Source organism: Oncorhynchus gorbuscha, linkage group LG26 (assembly GCF_021184085.1).
Source record: "Oncorhynchus gorbuscha isolate QuinsamMale2020 ecotype Even-year linkage group LG26, OgorEven_v1.0, whole genome shotgun sequence".
In the NCBI taxonomy this organism is placed as follows: Eukaryota; Metazoa; Chordata; class Actinopteri; order Salmoniformes; family Salmonidae; genus Oncorhynchus; species Oncorhynchus gorbuscha.
Genome location: NC_060198.1, coordinates 29476055 through 29494860, shown reverse-complemented (window position 1 = coordinate 29494860; position 18806 = coordinate 29476055). Strand labels below are relative to the sequence as shown.

At 46.5% G+C, this 18806-nt stretch overlaps 1 protein-coding gene across 2 annotated transcripts in view; it reads left to right on the top strand.

The window, feature by feature from the left end:
* Positions 1-18806, top strand: part of ttyh3a (tweety family member 3a) — a 63886-nt gene that overhangs the window by 41076 nt on the left and 4004 nt on the right. The window contains exons 6-14 of one of the 2 annotated variants that reach the window (XM_046330857.1): positions 1512-1584; positions 2184-2259; positions 5588-5643; positions 6861-6953; positions 7926-8018; positions 12899-13035; positions 15054-15230; positions 15902-15980; positions 16452-16553. In XM_046330857.1, coding sequence (XP_046186813.1) covers positions 1512-1584; positions 2184-2259; positions 5588-5643; positions 6861-6953; positions 7926-8018; positions 12899-13035; positions 15054-15230; positions 15902-15980; positions 16452-16535 — 868 coding nt within the window. In that variant the 3' untranslated portion in view covers positions 16536-16553. The remainder of the gene's footprint in view (positions 1-1511; positions 1585-2183; positions 2260-5587; positions 5644-6860; positions 6954-7925; positions 8019-12898; positions 13036-15053; positions 15231-15901; positions 15981-16451; positions 16554-18806) is intronic. The other variant, XM_046330855.1, reaches the window with a different exon arrangement.

Below are 18806 nucleotides of genomic sequence, written 5' to 3'. Positions count from 1 at the left end.
GGGATGCAGAGGACGTGACAAATAAACTTGAAACAGGAATGTTTACTGGTTGCTCAGGAGGTAAAGGGTAAGTCAGATGTGTGGAATAAATGTGACTAGTTGTGGAAAATACTAGAGATCAAGAAAAAGAAGGTAAGGAGCAAGCACTGAGTGCTTTATTTTATTTTTTAACTAAAATGCTTGATTGCATTTCAAATAATTAATGACCTATATGCTGTGTGATGACATGCACAGCTGAATGATTGATTAATTGATACAGTACTGTAGCCTATTTAACTATTGAAATATAGTCCTAACTAAGTTACAGTATTAAGACTAAACAGGAGGTGCTCTTAGGCAAGCATTCTAATGATATTACTTATTATTATTATTATAATGATGATCATAATAGTAATAATAACAAGGAGATCAAGAAAAGGGAGGGTTGTTATTATTATGATTTATAAATGTGATTTTCCTAACAATTTGGAACTGTGTAAATTACTAAATAACTGATAAATAATACCAGAGAGGCTGTTCTAACGGAAAAAAATATGCAAAGACTTTATTACAGCATAGCAAAGATTAAAAAACAGCCGGATCTGTGAAATTGTTTATCTGACTTGTTGTGGTTGCGTGAGGCTTGGTGCTCACGGACTCAGTAGGCTATTAAGCAAACACTCAAACAGGCAACAGAAACAGGATCTGTCTTATTTATTTAGATATAAATCATCCACATATATAAAGCCAATCACATTTAACATTTAGGGCTATTGATTATAGACCTAATTAAGTTTCTTCTCCTCACTGTTCTTAGGCAAGAGCTGTTTTCTCGTCTCCAAACTCTGCTGCTGCCTCCCACATATGCTGGCTTTGCTATTATGCACATAGCAACAAGGTTTAGGAAAAGCACCAATTCAACAGCGTACTGATATTTCAGAACCACGGACAGCGACCACTATCCAACGCGGGAGAAAGTGCATTTGTTGTAAAGTAATATTATTTTTATTAGTGTTGCACCATTGTTCTTAGGTAATATAACCATATACAATTTCAGTAGCACGTCTTAGTGATGGACTGTGCCATCCCCGCTGCTTCCACAATGGATTAGTCCACACAGACAGGTGCCAATCAGACCGATGTCTTGTAGACAATGATGATAAATAAAAACGAAAGAAATCCCTAAAATGTGAATGCGGATACATTCTTCACTTTGATCTCAAAAGTGCATCAACTTGAGGTCGCTGATGCCTGTCAATGCAATATAGAATCCTCCTCCGATGCGCTCTGCCTATAACAAAATCTCACTTTTTTTCCTGGTATGTTGCATTGAAAGGGACAAATATTATGTTGATTCGATCACAATTCCCACAGTAGAGGGAAACGTTGCAAGTGTAAACTAACGGGGTGATTCTGTCGTGAGTGAAGTTGAGTGAAGTTCCATCTCGTGTGCCTCTGTGCGGGCTGGTATGTCTTCTGGGCAGCAGTCCTGTTCTAACCTCTGTCCTCCCTCTCTCTGTCTCCTTCCCCAGAGTGTGTCTTCTGGGCATCCTGGCTCTGGTTATCAGCTGGGCCTCCCTGGGTCTGGAGTTGGCTGTGTCTGCCGTGAGTGTCTCCATGGGAACATGGCTCTATATCTCTATGTTGAGGCTCGGAACCCAGAGCTCAGTCCAAGTAGTGTGGGAGTTAAAACCTGTACAACCTTTTACCTGAATCACTGCAGTGGGCCAGCTGACACTGAACAAAAAATAATGTTTGGCATGAGGTACTATTATCAGTATGATTCATGGAGTTAGGTTTGTTAACACTTGCCAAGTATATCTGGGGACAATTGCGAGGCAGACTAGCTACTACAATTTATAGCTGGTGCAGTGTGCCGTTCATTGTGCGCGGCATGCCTTTATCAAATATTTAGGACCCAGTGGGATCTGTCTTTATGCAAATCCCCCTCCCACACCATTTCAAATGGATAATTCCCTCCCCTGCATATGAATCAGAGATGACCCCCTGCCTCGTCTTCCTTCCGGGACACGATGGTGCATGTGATCTTTATTATCTCCTGATGGAATCCTCCAGTGAGACTGATTATCCTACAAAACTAAGCATTCTCATTATTCTAACTACTGTGTTGTTGGGAAATGTTGTGCTTTGTGACTGTTTGTTTTTTCCCCAGCGTGTGACTGTGTTTTACTCCCTCTCTGCAGACCTCCAGTGACTTCTGCGTTGCTCCTGACATGTTCGTCACCCAAATGACCGAACAGTATGGAGTGCTCAATAAAGGTGAAGATTCATTAAGAGGAATCGCCAGTGTCTGAGATTTGTCACGTTTATTGTGAGATCGATCATAAAGTGAAATGCAGACACTGCTCTCTGTGAGATTCACATCTTACGCTACTTTTTAAGTTGTTTGTTGCAAGAACGCTGAGAGGCAAGTGTTTGTTAAATTTCCCGGTCACAAGCTTTCATATCCCGTTTGTTTTGGAGGAGAACCGTCTGCTGACTATGAATTGCGTTCGCTCTTCAACTTGACAGAACACTACAGCAGTTGTAGAAAATCGTTGTAGGGGGAAATGCATAACACCAATGACACGTCTGGCTCTTAACACTGTCTGTCTGTGATAAAATATAAGTGTTTCTTTTGTCGTGGGGTACTGTCATCTGGATGTTTTTGATAGCTCTATCAAATGATTGGATTCATTCCCTTCAGCAGCATACACACTGGGATATGATGCGGAAATAATGACAGAGCAACGACACAAATGCCAAAAGCGCTTTAATATGTGCCAGACAAGCCCAATCACTGTGATGCTCAATCAATCCCCCATCCCACCCTGGGGAGAGAGATAAACCTGTTTCTATTCTCTGGCCAGTGGTGAAATGTATTGCTTTCAGATTTATGGACCAGGGCTGGGGTGCATGAGCTACCTCCTCAAACATGTAATAGGACTCAATAAATTACCCCCAGAGCATCTGTGGCCGGGCAGACAAGCCAGGGGGGACGGGCCGCGCTGCGTTTTAAGTGACTAATACGGCCCGTGGCGTAATTGGCCAATCTGGTCCCATGATGAGGAGAGAGAGATGGAGCCACGGGTGTGTGAAGTAGTTTGTGTGTGAATGAGGTAAGACCAGTGGGGGAGGGGGTGAGGAGAGACATGTTATGGTGCGAGAGGAAGGCCGGCAGTGTGTGTGTGTGTGTGTGTGTGTGTGTGTGTGTGTGTGTGTGTGTGTGTGTGTGTGTGTGTGTGTGTGTGTGTGTGTGTGTGTGTGTGTGTGTGTGTGTGTGTGTGTGTGTGTGTGTGTGTGTGTGTGTGTGTGTGTGTGTGTGTGTGTGTGTGTGTGTTTCTACTGCAGTCGACGGTATCTGTGGATAAGTACTGCGTAATTTAACACGGTCACCAGTAGGGCTGGGAATTGCCAGGGACGATATAATCACGATACTTAGGTGCCTTGCGATTCTCACAAGGGAGCCATGAGAAAACAAGTTTTTATCAGTCATGGAAATAAAATGTGCTGAAAACAAATTGGCTACATTTTTCATATAAGAAGCTATGAAGGAAAAATACTGTAGTTTTGGTGCAGGTACAGCATATTGTCAAAACGATACATGGTCAAAAATACCCTGATATGTAACTGTATCGATTAACAATGTTTTTCCCCAGACACTAGTGTCCAGTTAGTGTCATCCTCTTTCTAAATCACCACTCAATTGTCAAGTCCTTGCTGGAGAGAATAGAGCTCTCTACCCTGTCATTGTGGATGCCTCTCTGTCTACTCTCAATAGGAATACTAGAGGAGGGAGCTGAACATTTACATGGCATTGCGAGATTTTAAATTGTGTCTCTCTCTCTTCAACATGGTGCCCAGTACATGTTTGTGACCCCTAAGAATGACCTTGCCTTCCGCCCCTAAGGTTGTTGTTCTCAATTCGCAAACGGCAGCCTTTGAAAAGGTGCCCCTTTTCGTTCCCTTTATTCCGTTCTGTCCTTATTTCAAACCTGAAAGTGTCCGTCCTTGGACAAGCCATTGGTTTTATTACTGCACGCGAAAATGAACCCTACAGGTTATACTTCACTCTGCAGCAGCTCTGGTTCCATTCTTCATCTTATCTGTTGTTCCTCGCTGGCTGTAGTATGTCTGTCTTTACTGCCCTTCCGAGCCCCAACAGAAAGGCTGTTCTATTCTCCCGCTTTCTGCTGAATGTTTTAGCCCGTTGTTTCTCTTTTACATCACTCTGCCGTTGTGGTAGTAAAATCCCGAACCTAATTATTGCAGCTCCCACAAAGATAAGTTATGAGTCTGTCGTCTCTGACTGGCTGCTTTAAACACTATTACAAGCCGTAAATGAGAGGTCTTCTATTCAGCCTGTTGTATCTGGCCATCCAAGGATATCATTGAACGAGCAGTTAATTTCCTTCGTCAGTGCCATAATTACACTGTTTATGAGTTTAGAGGAGCTATGGCAGATAGCTGGCGCATCCATAACCAGGGCAGACTTGTTCTTCTCTCTACCACTCTGTGTGTGCCCACTTGACTGTGTGGTAATCAGTGAATGTCACAGGCCAGTGTGGCATCAGAAATAGGATGCCATGTGTTATGTTGGTGGTGCTGGTACTATTCTCTGTGATTAATACTGGGGACCAGAAGGAGAGCCACTCTGATTCAAACCTCTGCCGTGCTGTGTTTGAGTCACACACTCCCAAATATCATTATTTATTAAACTGCATGAGTGTGTGTGTGAGAATACATGTCTCCTTCTCACACCGTCCCAGATTGAGTTCCCTAAAGCAGGATACTGTTAATCCTACTGGTACAGTGTGCCTGAGCTCTGAACTGTCCCCATCGACCCAGGTTCTGTCCCAAATGGCACCCTATTCCCTATATAGTGCTCTACTTCTATTGACCAGGGTGAAGGGTAGGGTGCCATTAGAGATGCAACCCCAATTTCCTCTCCTCACGAGCCGCCGGTCTCCTCTCCTCACGAGCCCCCGGTCTCCTCACGAGCCCCCGGTCTCCTCACGAGCCGCCGGTCTCCTCACGAGCCGCCGGTCTCCTCACGAGCCCCCGGTCTCCTCTCCGAAACAAGCCCCCGGTCTCCTCACAAGCCCCCGGTCTCCTCTCCGAAACAAGCCACCAGCTAATCAGCAGCCATTGATTACTCTGCAGGCCCTCCCAAAGATCATTATTCACCCTCCTTCAGAAAAGCAACCCCAAAAAATAACCCAATCTCTGTCTCTGGGGAAGCTGACCTGAGATGATACCACATCACTGTAGGTTATGGGGTTCACCAGCTGACATTCAGTAGGCTGGGCACTGCTTCAGGCAGTGGCATATAAAGGCTATTGGATGTCAAGGTCAGGGAATAGAAATGCCATCCAGTAAGTCACCATGGTGGTGAATGACAGCTCCCACATACTGCAGCTTCTAAAGGACCTGCTTTCACAGGGGAAATGGTTGGAGAGAAAACATAATGGCCTCGGTGAGAATGTGTTCATGCAATTCACCTTGTAGCAGTGACTGTCACCGTACGACAAGAACTAACTAGACTGAGGTTGTCTGCGGTACTGCTCACATCATCTGATCCAGGCCTGTTGTGTGTGTTTTTCCACAGACATTTTGCAGTACTACATGACATGCAGTGTGGGCCAAACCAACCCATTCCAACAGGTAGGCTACTTCAAACAGATGTTTTACTGGCCATCATATTTTAGCGAAGCGCTTTGATTATAAGCCTCACAGACACCAGGGATGTGTTGGTTTTCTAACATGTTTAGTATTCATATCTTTTTCACTATACAGTATATGCGTGAATCAGGCTAGTCTGTACCTTTGATGCAGGTTATAATTTATCCGATCTAATGAGGCTGAACCGTGAGGTGACTCATCTAGCTGATGTGTCTCCCCACGTACGTACATTTGTATAATGTATGCACTTATCTTCTCTCTCATCTATGACCTCCGAATGACCTCTGCGTGTAAATGAGGCGATCCCATTGGATGAAAGGAAGGGAGATGGTGATCATGCGCAGCCTTTATAGATTCCTCTGTGGACTTCCGTCCCAGATTAGCATTTCACACCAACACCTCGGACCCAGCGGGCGAAGTTGGTGGAAATGACGTCACTGGAACCTGTTCTGGCTGAAAATACAGTCTTAAGAGGAGTAAGACTAGTCAACAACCGCTACTTCAGAGGGACAATATTGTCTTTCCACTTAGACTTTGTAGCTTTTTATTGGCTAATTAAAGTGTCGCAAAATGTAGATCTTAGTGAATAAACATATCTCCCAGAAAAGCTTTTTCTCCAAAGAATACAGGTCAAGACTGTTTTTTTGGGGGGGGTCACAAAAAGCATAATATGACATACACTCACTGTACCAGTCCAACTAGAGAGGAGCAGTCTTACTGGGAGAGAGAGAGAACACACTCCCTGTGCCTTTCATCTTTTAGGCCAAATGTCAGCTTTTCCTGGAGGTTTAAATGTACAACTGCGAAACGGCCACTAAGGCCATTGCCAGTGTCAAATATTAACGTGATTTGAAGACCCTGCCCATAAGACCCTATCCATGACCTGCTTTTAATGGACTGTGGTATTTCTTTCCTCTTCTCAGTGCAGCACAAGCCCAGCCTAGCTATCACAGGCATGTCTGTTAAGAAAAAGGGTTGATGCATAATGAATGTAACATATCTGACGGGTACCAGGGTGTGAATGTGTAAAGGGACATATTTGACTATCAGAAAGGACTAGAGTTTGCTAGGAGGGTTGTTTCTTTTACATTTTCTGTGTTACGGTCAGGAGTTTTTCTTACCGAATACATTGAACAAGTAGCGCAGTACTCGGTGCCATGTCTGATACAGGCGGTCGTGTTTCCCCTCTTGTGTTGTAGAAGTTGTCCGGGAGCCACAAAGCCTTAGTGGAGATGCAAGACGACGTGTCTGAGCTGCTCCGCTCGGCCACCAGAGAGTACCCCCAAACTAAGGTGAGCGTCCTGACTCCTGACATCCATCACTTTGCTTCCTGCTGTGAACGCCACCTGCCAGAGCACTGATACTACTGTATAACCTGCTGGCTCAGTCACGCCACACAAACACACCCAGCCTTTTCCCCCTGGTCTGAATACACCGGCTGTACCATTCTAGCAGTTCTAAGGGTTGAACAGTCCACTGAATGGAACCAGTGGACCAAGAGGCAGAGAGAGGGAGGAGACGAGTGCACCTGGCCACAAAAGGTCTGCTGGCACTTCACCTTTGCGTTATGCTCATGTTACTTCCACTGCCGTCCTCTGTGCACAAGCCCTGTGTTGTATTGTCCAGCGCTGTTCTTTCCGCTGTGTGCACAGAGCAACAAATGAGGCCTGACATTTGGGACGTGTTGGAAAATCGAGAGAGGCAGGCAGGCCAACTTCAGTGGCAGAGTGAAGAGAGAAAATGCTGAGTTCATGGGAACATTTCATGTACTGTTGGGCTACCAGAGATGGAGAACTCCAACCCTCATCAGCCCTCCTGTCCCATTTAGTCATTTAAAATAGAGCTCTGGACAGACGCTGTTCTCCTCCGGCCGTTACAGTCCATAGGAGAATCCGGAAGTGGTTTGTTATTACACCTCGTGCAGACAGACGGCGGTATAGCCTAAGTTTGAGGTTTCGGAGGAAGTACCCTCATTTCAATGGAATGTGGTGCGCACCATTACTGTCTGCACAAGGCGTCAGGGTTGCTGACTCTGTTCTGGTTTGGGAGTTTCCTCAAAGTTTCGCCGACTCTCTACTTTTGTTAACGTCATACCAACCTTCATTACTAGTTAAAGTAGGACACCAAAATTAAGTACTGCCAGTATCTCTCTCATACACTCGAGCACACACACTCACTGAGACAGTGGTCTGGCCTAATTTGCTGTGTTAAATGTCGACGTGGCCCTGTTTTAAAGCGTTTGTGTGCTTGTGTGTGTCTTGCAGGGGAATCTAGAACAGATCCAGGGGGTGCTGAACACCACAGAGATCGGCCTGCATCAGCTCACTGCCCTGGTGGACTGCCGAAGCCTGCACATGGTGAGCTGCCTTCCTGCCTGGGACACCAGGGGGACCATGGCTAACGTCCTTACTCCACAGGGGATGTCGTATGATCTCTGTGTTGCGTGGTCACGATCTACGTGTACATATCCCTCTCTGGGATGTGGCTGTTAGCATGTACGGTCCATTCGGTGCATGTCCAGTCCGATGATGTTGGCAGATGTGTTTGCAAGACTGTGTCTAAGCGGTCCAGTGAGTCGTTGTGTGACCCGCAGTTGGCTTTCCCTCTGCCTGTGTGATGGAGAGGACCACGTTCACGGTTCACACTCCTGTGCACGTGCGTCTGTGCTCCGCTCAGCTGAGCTCAACTCTGCTCCACTGCTCTTTGTTCAACCCTGTATTCAGACCTGCTCCTCTCTGCCTGCAGTGCATCCGCCGCCCTGGGCTGAGCTGCATATCTCTCTGATCTGTAGTAGCAGCCCTCCCTGACAGCTCTTCACGTTAACCCCTATGTGGCCGGTGCCCTGGGCTGAGCTGCATATCTCTCTGATCTGTAGTAGCAGCCCTCCCTGACAGCTCTTCACGTCCCCCCCCTGTTAACCCCTATGTGGCCGGTGCCCTGGGCTGAGCTGCATATCTCTCTGATCTGTAGTAGCAGCCCTCCCTGACAGCTCTTCACGTCCCCCCCCTGTTAACCCCTATGTGGCCGGTGCCCTGGGCTGAGCTGCATATCTCTCTGATCTTTAGTAGCAGCCCTCCCTGACAGCTCTTCACGTCCCCCCCCTGTTAACCCCTATGTGGCCGGTGCCCTGGGCTGAGCTGCATATCTCTCTGATCTGTAGTAGCAGCCCTCCCTGACAGCCCTTCACGTTAACCCCTATGTGGCCGGTGCCCTGGGCTGAGCTGCATATCTCTCTGATCTGTAGTAGCAGCCCTCCCTGACAGCTCTTCACGTCCCCCCCCTGTTAACCCCTATGTGGCCGGTGCCCTGGGCTGAGCTGCATATCTCTCTGATCTGTAGTAGCAGCCCTCCCTGACAGCTCTTCACGTCCCCCCTGTTAACCCCTATGTGGCCGGTGCCCTGGGCTGAGCTGCATATCTCTCTGATCTTTAGTAGCAGCCCTCCCTGACAGCTCTTCACGTCCCCCCCCTGTTAACCCCTATGTGGCCGGTGCCCTGGGCTGAGCTGCATATCTCTCTGATCTGTAGTAGCAGCCCTCCCTGACAGCCCTTCACGTTAACCCCTATGTGGCCGGTGCCCTGGGCTGAGCTGCATATCTCTCTTGATCTGTAGTAGCAGCCCTCCCTGACAGCTCTTCACGTCCCCCCCCCTGTTAACCCCTATGTGGCCGGTGCCCTGGGCTGAGCTGCATATCTCTCTGATCTTTAGTAGCAGCCCTCCCTGACAGCTCTTCACGTCCCCCCTGTTAACCCCTATGTGGCCGGTGCCCTGGGCTGAGCTGCATATCTCTCTGATCTGTAGTAGCTGCCCTCCCTGACAGCTCTTCACGTCCCCCCCCCCATTAACCCCTATGTGGCCGGTGCCCTGGGCTGAGCTGAATATCTCTCTGATCTGTAGTAGCAGCCCTCCCTGACAGCTCTTCACGTCCCCCTGTTAACCCCTATGTGGCCGGTGCCCTGGGCTGAGCTGCATATCTCTCTTGATCTGTCGTAGCAGCCTCCCTGACAGCTCTTTCACCCCCCTGTTAACCCCTATGTGGCCGGTGCCCTGGGCTGAGCTGCATATCTCTCTGATCTGTAGTAGCAGCCCTCCCTGACAGCTCTTCACGTCCACCCCCTGTTAGCCCCTATGTGGCCGGTGCCCTGCCTGAGTCTCACTGTTCCTACTGTCACTCCCACTCTCATCCCCACCACTCACAGCCCTCACAGCGGAGGGCAGGAGAACCTGAGCCAATCAAGCAGTAGCCCAGGAGCTTACATTCGGCCTAAACCAGGGCCACTTTCAGTAGCAGATAGAAATGTCATGACGTGAATAGAGCTGACGTGGTTTGTTCTGCATCGTATATTTCTTTCTGAACATTGTGCTGAGCGTGACCCAGGAGGATGGTGTAACGCGCCTGCCTCTACATCACATGTAAACATGCTGTACCTAGAGGGAACAACCAAGACGTCTCTCAGTGCAAATGCAGGAAGCAGAAGCGGTCGTCATGAAATGTTTTCATTAAATGCTGGACAATATTATTCCCAACTTACTCTGCTTTGGTCATGTTGAATAGCACTCCCGGGTATTGCGCATGTCGTCACGCTACTTCCTCTCGATAATGACTGTACTTTGCTTGGCTCTTGAAGCAGCACCGTCTTGGCCTGCTTTCTCACTCCTCCACGCGATGTATCATTAAATAGTCATGTCTAGCCTCCCTCCCCCCAGCATGTGTGTCAGATAGGGCGCTGTGTACAGTAACCCTGTGTAGCAGACAGGCAAAATGTAGCATCTGTTTGGTAGGTTAGTTGTGTTTCTATGACGTGATGTGAACCTCTAGCCTGTGCACTAGTTGTCATAGATACATGTATATTGACATGGCAACCAGACGGCAGTGATGAGAGGAAAGTTCCATGCAGTTACATAACGGGTTATTATTTTTTGAAGGTATAGCTCATAGTTCTCACAATATCGCAATATTATTTTTGAGCTAGTTGGCTGTACCTGCACCAAAACTCCAGTATAGCTTGTTCTCCATCTTCTTTTTCAATAGAGAGCCCATTTTGTTTTCAAGTGACTTGATCAAATCATTTTCTCATGGCTCTGTCTTGTCCCTCTGCAGCAGCAATATTTTTGAATGATCGACTCAATGTATCGAACCACAGTACATGATATAATTTTGAGAATCGCAATACATATCGTATTGGCACCTAAGTAACGCCCTACTAGACAGTGGCGTGTACTATGTGCAGACAGATCTGTGACTATTTTAGTGGTATTGTATTCAGGCATTGCAAAACTTCACATTTGCTCATGCACAATTGCATCACTGTCCTGTCATACAGGCCGTGTGTGTGTGTGTGTGTGTGTGTGTGTGTGTGTGTGTGTGTGTGTGTGTGTGTGTGTGTGTGTGTGTGTGTGTGTGTGTGTGTGTGTGTGTGTGTGTGTGTGTGTGTGTGTGTGTGTGTGTGTGTGTGTGTGTGTGTGTGTGTGTGTGTGTGTGTGTGTGTGTGCATTTCAACTCATTTTTTCTGACTCACAATTCCTGACAAGGCGTCATGAGGAAGGAAAATGTGGATATATTCGCATTCGTATTGTGCCGCTAGAGGTTCTTCTTGGACCGGCCCAAGACGGACGAGAGCGAAAGCATTTGCCAAGAATGTTTTCATTAATCTGTACGTACAGTTGAAGTCGGAAGTTTATATACACCTTAGCCAAATACATTTCAACTAATCTTTTCACATTTCCTAACAAGGCGTCATGAGGAAGGAAAATAATGTGGATATATTGAAGCAACATCTCAAGACATGTCAGGAAGTTAAAGTTTGGTCACAAGTGGGTCTTCCAAATGTACAATGACCCCAAGCATACTTCCAGAGTTGTGTCAAAATGGCTTAAGGACAACAAAAGTCAAGGTATTGGAGTGGCCATCACAAAGCCCTGACCCCACACCTATCGAAAATTTGTGGGCAGAACTGAAAAAGTGTGTGCGAGCAAGGAGGCCTACAAACCTGACTCAGTTACACCAACTCTGTCAGGAGGAATGGGCCAAAATTCACCCAACTTATCGTGGGAAGCTTGTGGAAGGCTACCCGAAACCTTTGACCCAAGTTAAACAATTTAAAGGCAATGCTACCAAATACTAATTGTGGGTATGTACACTTCTGACCCACTGGGAATGTGATGAAAGAAATACAAGCTGAAATAAATAATTCTCTCTACTATTATTCTGACATTTCACATTCTTAAAATAAAGTGGTGATCCCAACTGACCTAAAACAGGGAATATGTACTAGGATTAAATGTCAGGAATTGTTTAAATGTATTTGATTAAGGTGAATGTAAACTTCCGACTTCAACATGTCTGTTTGTATGACATCTACTAATGATCTAACGTCATGCACCGTCACGTAATTGAAGAGACTGATGCACTGTACCACCCTGTGCATACTGTGATCATAAATAATGTCAGGTACCATTATAAAGGACTTGTCTGTTGCTGTGTTCCAGGACTATGTCCAGGCTATAACAGGGTTGCGTTATTAACTGTGTTGCTGTGTTGTGTTCCAGGACTATGTCCAGGCTATAACAGGGTTGTGTTATTAACTGTGTTGCTGTGTTGTGTTCCAGGACTATGTCCAGGTTATAACAGGGTTGTGTTATTAACTGTGTTGCTGTGTTGTGTTCCAGGACTATGTCCAGGCTATAACAGGGTTGTGTTATTAACTGTGTTGCTGTGTTGTGTTCCAGGACTATATCCAGGCTATAACAGGGTTGTGTTGTGTTCCAGGACTATGTCCAGGCTATAACAGGGTTGCGTTATTAACTGTGTTGCTGTGTTGTGTTCCAGGACTATGTCCAGGCTATAACAGGGTTGTGTTATTAACTGTGTTGCTGTGTTGTGTTCCAGGACTATGTCCAGGTTATAACAGGGTTGTGTTATTAACTGTGTTGCTGTGTTGTGTTCCAGGACTATGTCCAGGCTATAACAGGGTTGTGTTATTAACTGTGTTGCTGTGTTGTGTTCCAGGACTATATCCAGGCTATAACAGGGTTGTGTTGTGTTCCAGGCTATAACAGGGTTGTGTTATTAACTGTGTTGCTGTGTTGTGTTCCAGGACTATGTCCAGGCTATAACAGGCTTGTGTTGTGTTCCAGGACTATGTCCAGGCTATAACAGGGTTGTGTTATTAACTGTGTTGCTGTGTTGTGTTCCAGGACTATGTCCAGGCTATAACAGGCTTGTGTTGTGTTCCAGGACTATGTACAGGGTATAACAGGGTTGTGTTATGATGGACTGGAGGGCCTGATCTACCTGGTGCTCTTCTCCTTCGTCACGGCTCTCATGTTCAGCTCCATCGTCTGCAGCCTACCTCACACCTGGAACAACAAGAGGTCAGAACCCTTCTCCCATACACACTACTATCCTCCAGTACCACATACAGTCCATCCAATTGGACCTCGATGCTATTTCTGTTTAGTGTTCCATGTCTATGAGGAAAATGGTTCAGGGTTAGGGTTAGAGAAACCATTTAGAATTGCTTCCAATAGAACTCATACATTAGTTAATAGAGCTTTTGCCTGAACCACAGACTGTAGCCTCTTGAGTCCCATTTTTACATTACACAGAAATGACTCAAATGATAATGATTTGCCTGTAGACAGACAGAGACAATACTATTATAGAATTTAATCGGGTTTTTATTCCTGAAGAGTTTCTAAACCCCTGACTAAATGTGTTAGCTGCTTTAAGTCTTCCGTTGCTAGTGTGTAGAACACTGGCAGCGTGTTCCATCAGACCTGGCCAGGAGGGCCCAGCTGCTTCCCCAGAAATATCACTTCCTGTTATCCCCCTCTCCCTAATCGTGCAAAGCTTTGAGTGGTGTAATTTTGGAGGTTGACGTTGTACTTTAAGAAATCCATCTGATTTCCCTCCGCTGGGTGCCCCTATCAGCAGCAGATGGATAGGATGAATCATAATGCCTTGTAAGAGAGATGAGAGTTAGCTGTCCCAGGCCACGCCTCCAGTTTAACTCCACTATGTAATTAGCAGAGTTCTGAGGATACTGGCGAATATGTTATGTGCTGCAGTTTGATCTCAGCTCGCTGTTCCTGTTATTCAGCAAAGGGTTTTGCGTAGGAATGCATCTTCTAAATGACATGGTTGTTTGAGTAATAACTCATTGTTTTAATGACGCATGTCGTTCTTAATAACCCAACATTAAGCTTTACTGCTTTTAATGCAATAAAACATTCCATTGGTATGTTTTATATATGAACACGGTAATGTTGGAAATGAGTTATACCTTCCCCTTCCCACTACATACTTTGTCTTTGTAATGTTCTGTATGGGTGAATGCGTGCTGCCCTTGAATGGGATGATGTCATTAATTAGCTGTGTGGAGGAGAACGCTGTGGGTGGTGTGTTGAACACTAGAGGGAGACAAGCACCACCATGTCATCATCATCGGCGCTATTCACTGCAGCGCCACAAGGGCTATTTTTTGTCTTCTTTTGTGGTCCATGTTTTATACCTTGACCGTTGTGCTACAGGGGGAAATGTCTTTGTTTATTGGAAATGTGACGATGTGGGCTTTCAGTGGTGCCCTTGCACTAGTCACGATCACAGCTCCTGTTTGAACAGAAATGGCAAAGTAAACCAAATCCGTATTGTAGCAGATCAATCTGTAATATTTGTGTGGAAACTGAATACATGTTTATCTTAGTGGAGCGTGGTTTTATTCCTTAAGCTCAGTGGCGATTTGCTCATTTCCCTTTCTCAAAGAGAACACACTTTTGTCTCCCCTTGGGCAGTGAAGAAATTGACGAGAAACGTGGCCGTGGATGAATGCAAAACGTGACTGTGAATGTGCCTGTTTTTGTGCTGCTGCTGCTGCTCTCCCCGTCAGTGGGAGAGGGGCTCCACCTTGTGGCCGTTTGTCACTCTGCAGGGCTGGAGTCATTTCCATTTCAATTTGCAAATAAACTGTCATTCCAATTTTTGTCCCCCACGATGCAATTGAGAATGGGACTGTGGATGTGTCCTTGTCTGTTTGTACGTTCATAACATGCAATAGCCCGAGTTTGACAATTTGGGTGAATGATGCGTCTTTCCATAGAGATCTGACATTTACAAAATGACAGTGATTTGCCCAAGGCATGCGCTATAGTAATTAACTGAAATGTGTTAGTCACATGTAATATCTCAATTGGTCCAAGCACGGGGTGCTGCATCCTTAGGGTATGACATGTTTTCTGTTGCCTTTTCCTCAATGATTTTCTATGAGAAAATGTGGAAGTCAGATTGGAATTTCTGTTTTATTCCTGAATTGAAATGGAATTGACGCCAACCCTGGTAGTATGTGTCCTGGTGGATGTGTGACTCAGCAGTGTCTCTCTCTGTGCCTCTATAGGAACGAGGCGGACAGCGAGGAGGAGTCCGTGTCCCACGGAGGCAGACTGCAGAACCACGACAACCTGTACCGCGTCCACATGCCCAGCCTGTACAGCTGTGGCAGCAGCTACGGCAGCGAGACCAGCATCCCTGCTGCAGCACACACCGTCAGCAACGCCCCCGTCACAGAGTACATGTGAGTACAGTAACACCAGTCCCGTGGAACACTCGTCTCAAAGAGAATCGCTGGGCAGCGGTGGGTGCACTTCCCCTCCACTTTCTCAGTGTTGAAAGGTTCAAAGCAGGCTGTGGTGGTGAGGGTTGAGGAATGTGAGATACCATGTGACCCAGGGCTGTACTAGCACAGCCTCCACGTTTAGGGCACTGCTGAGAACGAGAGGAGCGGTGCTCTGCTCCCCCGTAGAGGGTCACATTCTGGCGGCCATGAGTGATGCAGCTGTTGCTCTCCAGCTGTGGTTCTTTGAAACCCAACAGCCTTATGAATGGACCTCTTAGGATTTAGGATGGGGCCTGGGGGAGGGGATTTGGTGGTACTCTGGTTTTGGTGGATTGTACAGTACAGCCATGGATGTTCTGTGGGGTTCTGTGTCTGTGGTGCCTGTAGGGGTTTAAAGGGTATCATGAACTATTTGTATATGTGGGTATGTGCTTCTGTGGCATGGAAAGTATATTTTGAGGGTCAGTAAGTCATGTACGTGTTTGTGCACCTGTTTCTGTGTCTGTTTCTGTGTCTGTGTCTGTTTCTGTGTCTGTGTGTGTGTGCGTGTGCGCGCGCAGGTCCTGCAGCTGTAGTTCCGTCCCCGCCTGTGTTTAACCTTGGGAGTGTGTGTTTGTTCTGTTACACAGGACCCAGAATGCCAATGCCTTCCAGAACCCGCGGTGTGAGAACACCCCACTGATAGAGAGAGAGTCCCCTCCTCCCTCGGTAAGTGTCCCAATGTCTACGTTATACACTGATGGACAGAACACCTCCACTGACTGGGTCATTTGGCAGCCGTTGTGTAGGACACGATAATGATGATAATGAACGATCTTTCCGACGAGATCTTGTTTTAAAGTAAACAGTCTGCCAACGGGGCCTGGTCTTGGAACTGATGTCTCGGTGTCGTCGGCGGTTTGTTTTTGCCTCTTATTTTGACATATTCAAGTTTGGCTCACAGTAAGAGCTAGAGTCAACATGACGATCCTAGCTACCAGTCTCCACAGGTTGTGTGTTGTAAGTCAACCTGAATCCCTCCGTCAGTGGTCCCTGGTCCTCCCTGGCCGGTCGCCCTCCTGTCCTGGAGGCTGAGCCCCTCCTTGGTGTCCGTGTGTCTGCTTGGGCCTAGACTCTGCGCTGTGCATCTTCTCTATACTGTCTTGTCGCTGTTGTTTTCTTTCCTGCAAACCCACACAGTTGTATTTGACTGCCGACATGGACAGTTACAGCCGCAACAGCTGGCAGTTAAAGCCCTCGGCGAGTGAGAGATCGTTTTGGTAACCACCACTATGCTAACAGGTACAGAGAATGCCCACCCCTCCCACCTACACTTACTGGCCTGTGTTCCCCCCCAAACCAAGTCTACCCCCCCCCCCTACCCCAACCCCAACCACCCACACCCTATCCAGATTTACCTGCCACCCCACTGCCCTCCTGTGTCTTGCTAGTGTGACCCCTCACCTAACGACTGTGGCCTTGGGCAGCATACCTTCCTATCCCCCAGCACTGCAGCTGTTTTAGGTGGTACGCGTCACGTTCTTGTCCTGCCTCCAGGCCCACCATGGCCTTTCTTTCAGGAACATTTAAGCCTGACGTCCGACAGGAAACGGCATTCACGTAACTGCGTTGCAGTCTGCCGAGCCCTTCAGACTGTTGCATTCCCCTTTCCACCTGAACCAGGGAGGGTCTGGAAAGGAGTGGACACTGTGAATGACTGAGTGGACTTTTTTAGGGATTGACGGTTTTGAAAAAGTAACGAGTTAATTACTATAGAAGAGAACAACTTTATCCAGTTTGTTGCCAGGAGATTCCCCTGGTCCAGGACTTGTACTGGTCATTTTGGAGGTCTTGAGTTCTTCTGTGAGCCAGAACATCTTTCTGCTATTATCAGGTTGTTCCACCTATGTCTCCGTCTCCTGGCCTTCAGAGCTCATAGATGAACACTATGAAGGGTAGAATGGCTACTGAGTGTGGAGTGGGATGATCTCCACCTCACTTTACCTCTAAGTCTAAGAGACTCCCATTGAAAGTCATGATGAGCTGGCAAGGCCACTTTTCAGTACAACCGTGTGCAGGATATAACGTCCGGTTATATCCAGTTGGCCGAGCATGGCGCTGGCAACGCTGATGATCATAGGTGCACGCATGACTGCAAGTCGCTTTGGATAAAAGCTGAATGGCATGTATATTCTGTAGGAGTTATAGGCAAGTGGAATAAGTCCTGTTTGTTCTGTAAACCTGTCACTTCCTTTCACAGAGTATGTACTGCAAGTGCACCTGGTTTTGTGTCTGCTCCTTCCTTTTCAATAAATACATTGTAATGTACACAGATGTGACAACCCAACCCAATTCCAGTATGGTTTATTATCTCTAAGTACAGTATGATAAGCCCTTACTTTCCCATGTTGAAACATACTATATATACACTGGATAGATGGATGGGTAGGTAGGTACGGTAGATACGGTAGATAGGTACAGTTGAAGTCGGAAGTTTACATACACTTAGGTTAGAATCATTCAAAATCGTTTTTCAACCACTCCAGAAATTTCTTGTTAACAAACTATTATTTTGGCAAGTCGGTTAGGATATCTACTTTGTGCATGACACAAGTAATTTTTCCAACAATTGTTTACAGACGGATTATTTCACTTATAATTCACTGTATCATAATTCCAGTGGGTCAGAAGTTTACATACACTAAGTTGACTGTGCCTTTAAACAGCTTGGTAAATTCCAGAAAATGATGCCATGGCTTTAGAAGCTTCTGATAGTCTAATTGACGTAATTTGAGTCAATTGGAGGTGTACCTGTCGATGAAGGTAGGCCTTGAAATACAAACTCAGTGCCTCTTTCCTTGACATCATGGGAAAATCCAAATAAATCAGCCAAGACTTCAGGAAAAAAATTGTAGAACTCCACAAGTCTGGTTCATCATTGGGACCAATTTCCAAACACCTGAAGGTACCACGTTCATCTGTATAAACAATAGTATGCAAGTATAATCACCATGGTACCACACAGCCGTCATATCAGGAAGGAGATGTGTTCTGTCTCCTAGAGATGAACGTACTTTGGTGTGAAAAGTGCAAATCAATCCCAGAACAACAGCAAAGGACCTCGTGAAGATGCTGGAGGAAACGCGTACAAAAGTATCTATATCCTCAGAAAAACGAGTCCTATATCTACAGAACCTGAAAGGCCGCTCAGCAAGGAAGAAGCCACTGCTCCAAAACAGCCATAAAAAAGCCAGACTACGGTTTGCAACTGCACATGGGGACAAAGATTGTACTTTTTGGAGAAATGTCCTCTGGTCTGATGAAACAAAAATAGAACTGTTTGGCCATAATGAGCATCGTTATGTTTGGAGGAAGAAGGGGGAGACTTGCAAGCCAAAGTACACCATCCCAACCGTGAAGCACAGGGGTGTCGGCATCATGTTTGGGGGGTGCTTTGCTACAGGAGGGACTGGTACACTTCACAAAAAATATGGCATATTGAGGAAGGAAAATTACGTGGATATATTGAAGCAACATCTCAAGCCATCAGTCAGG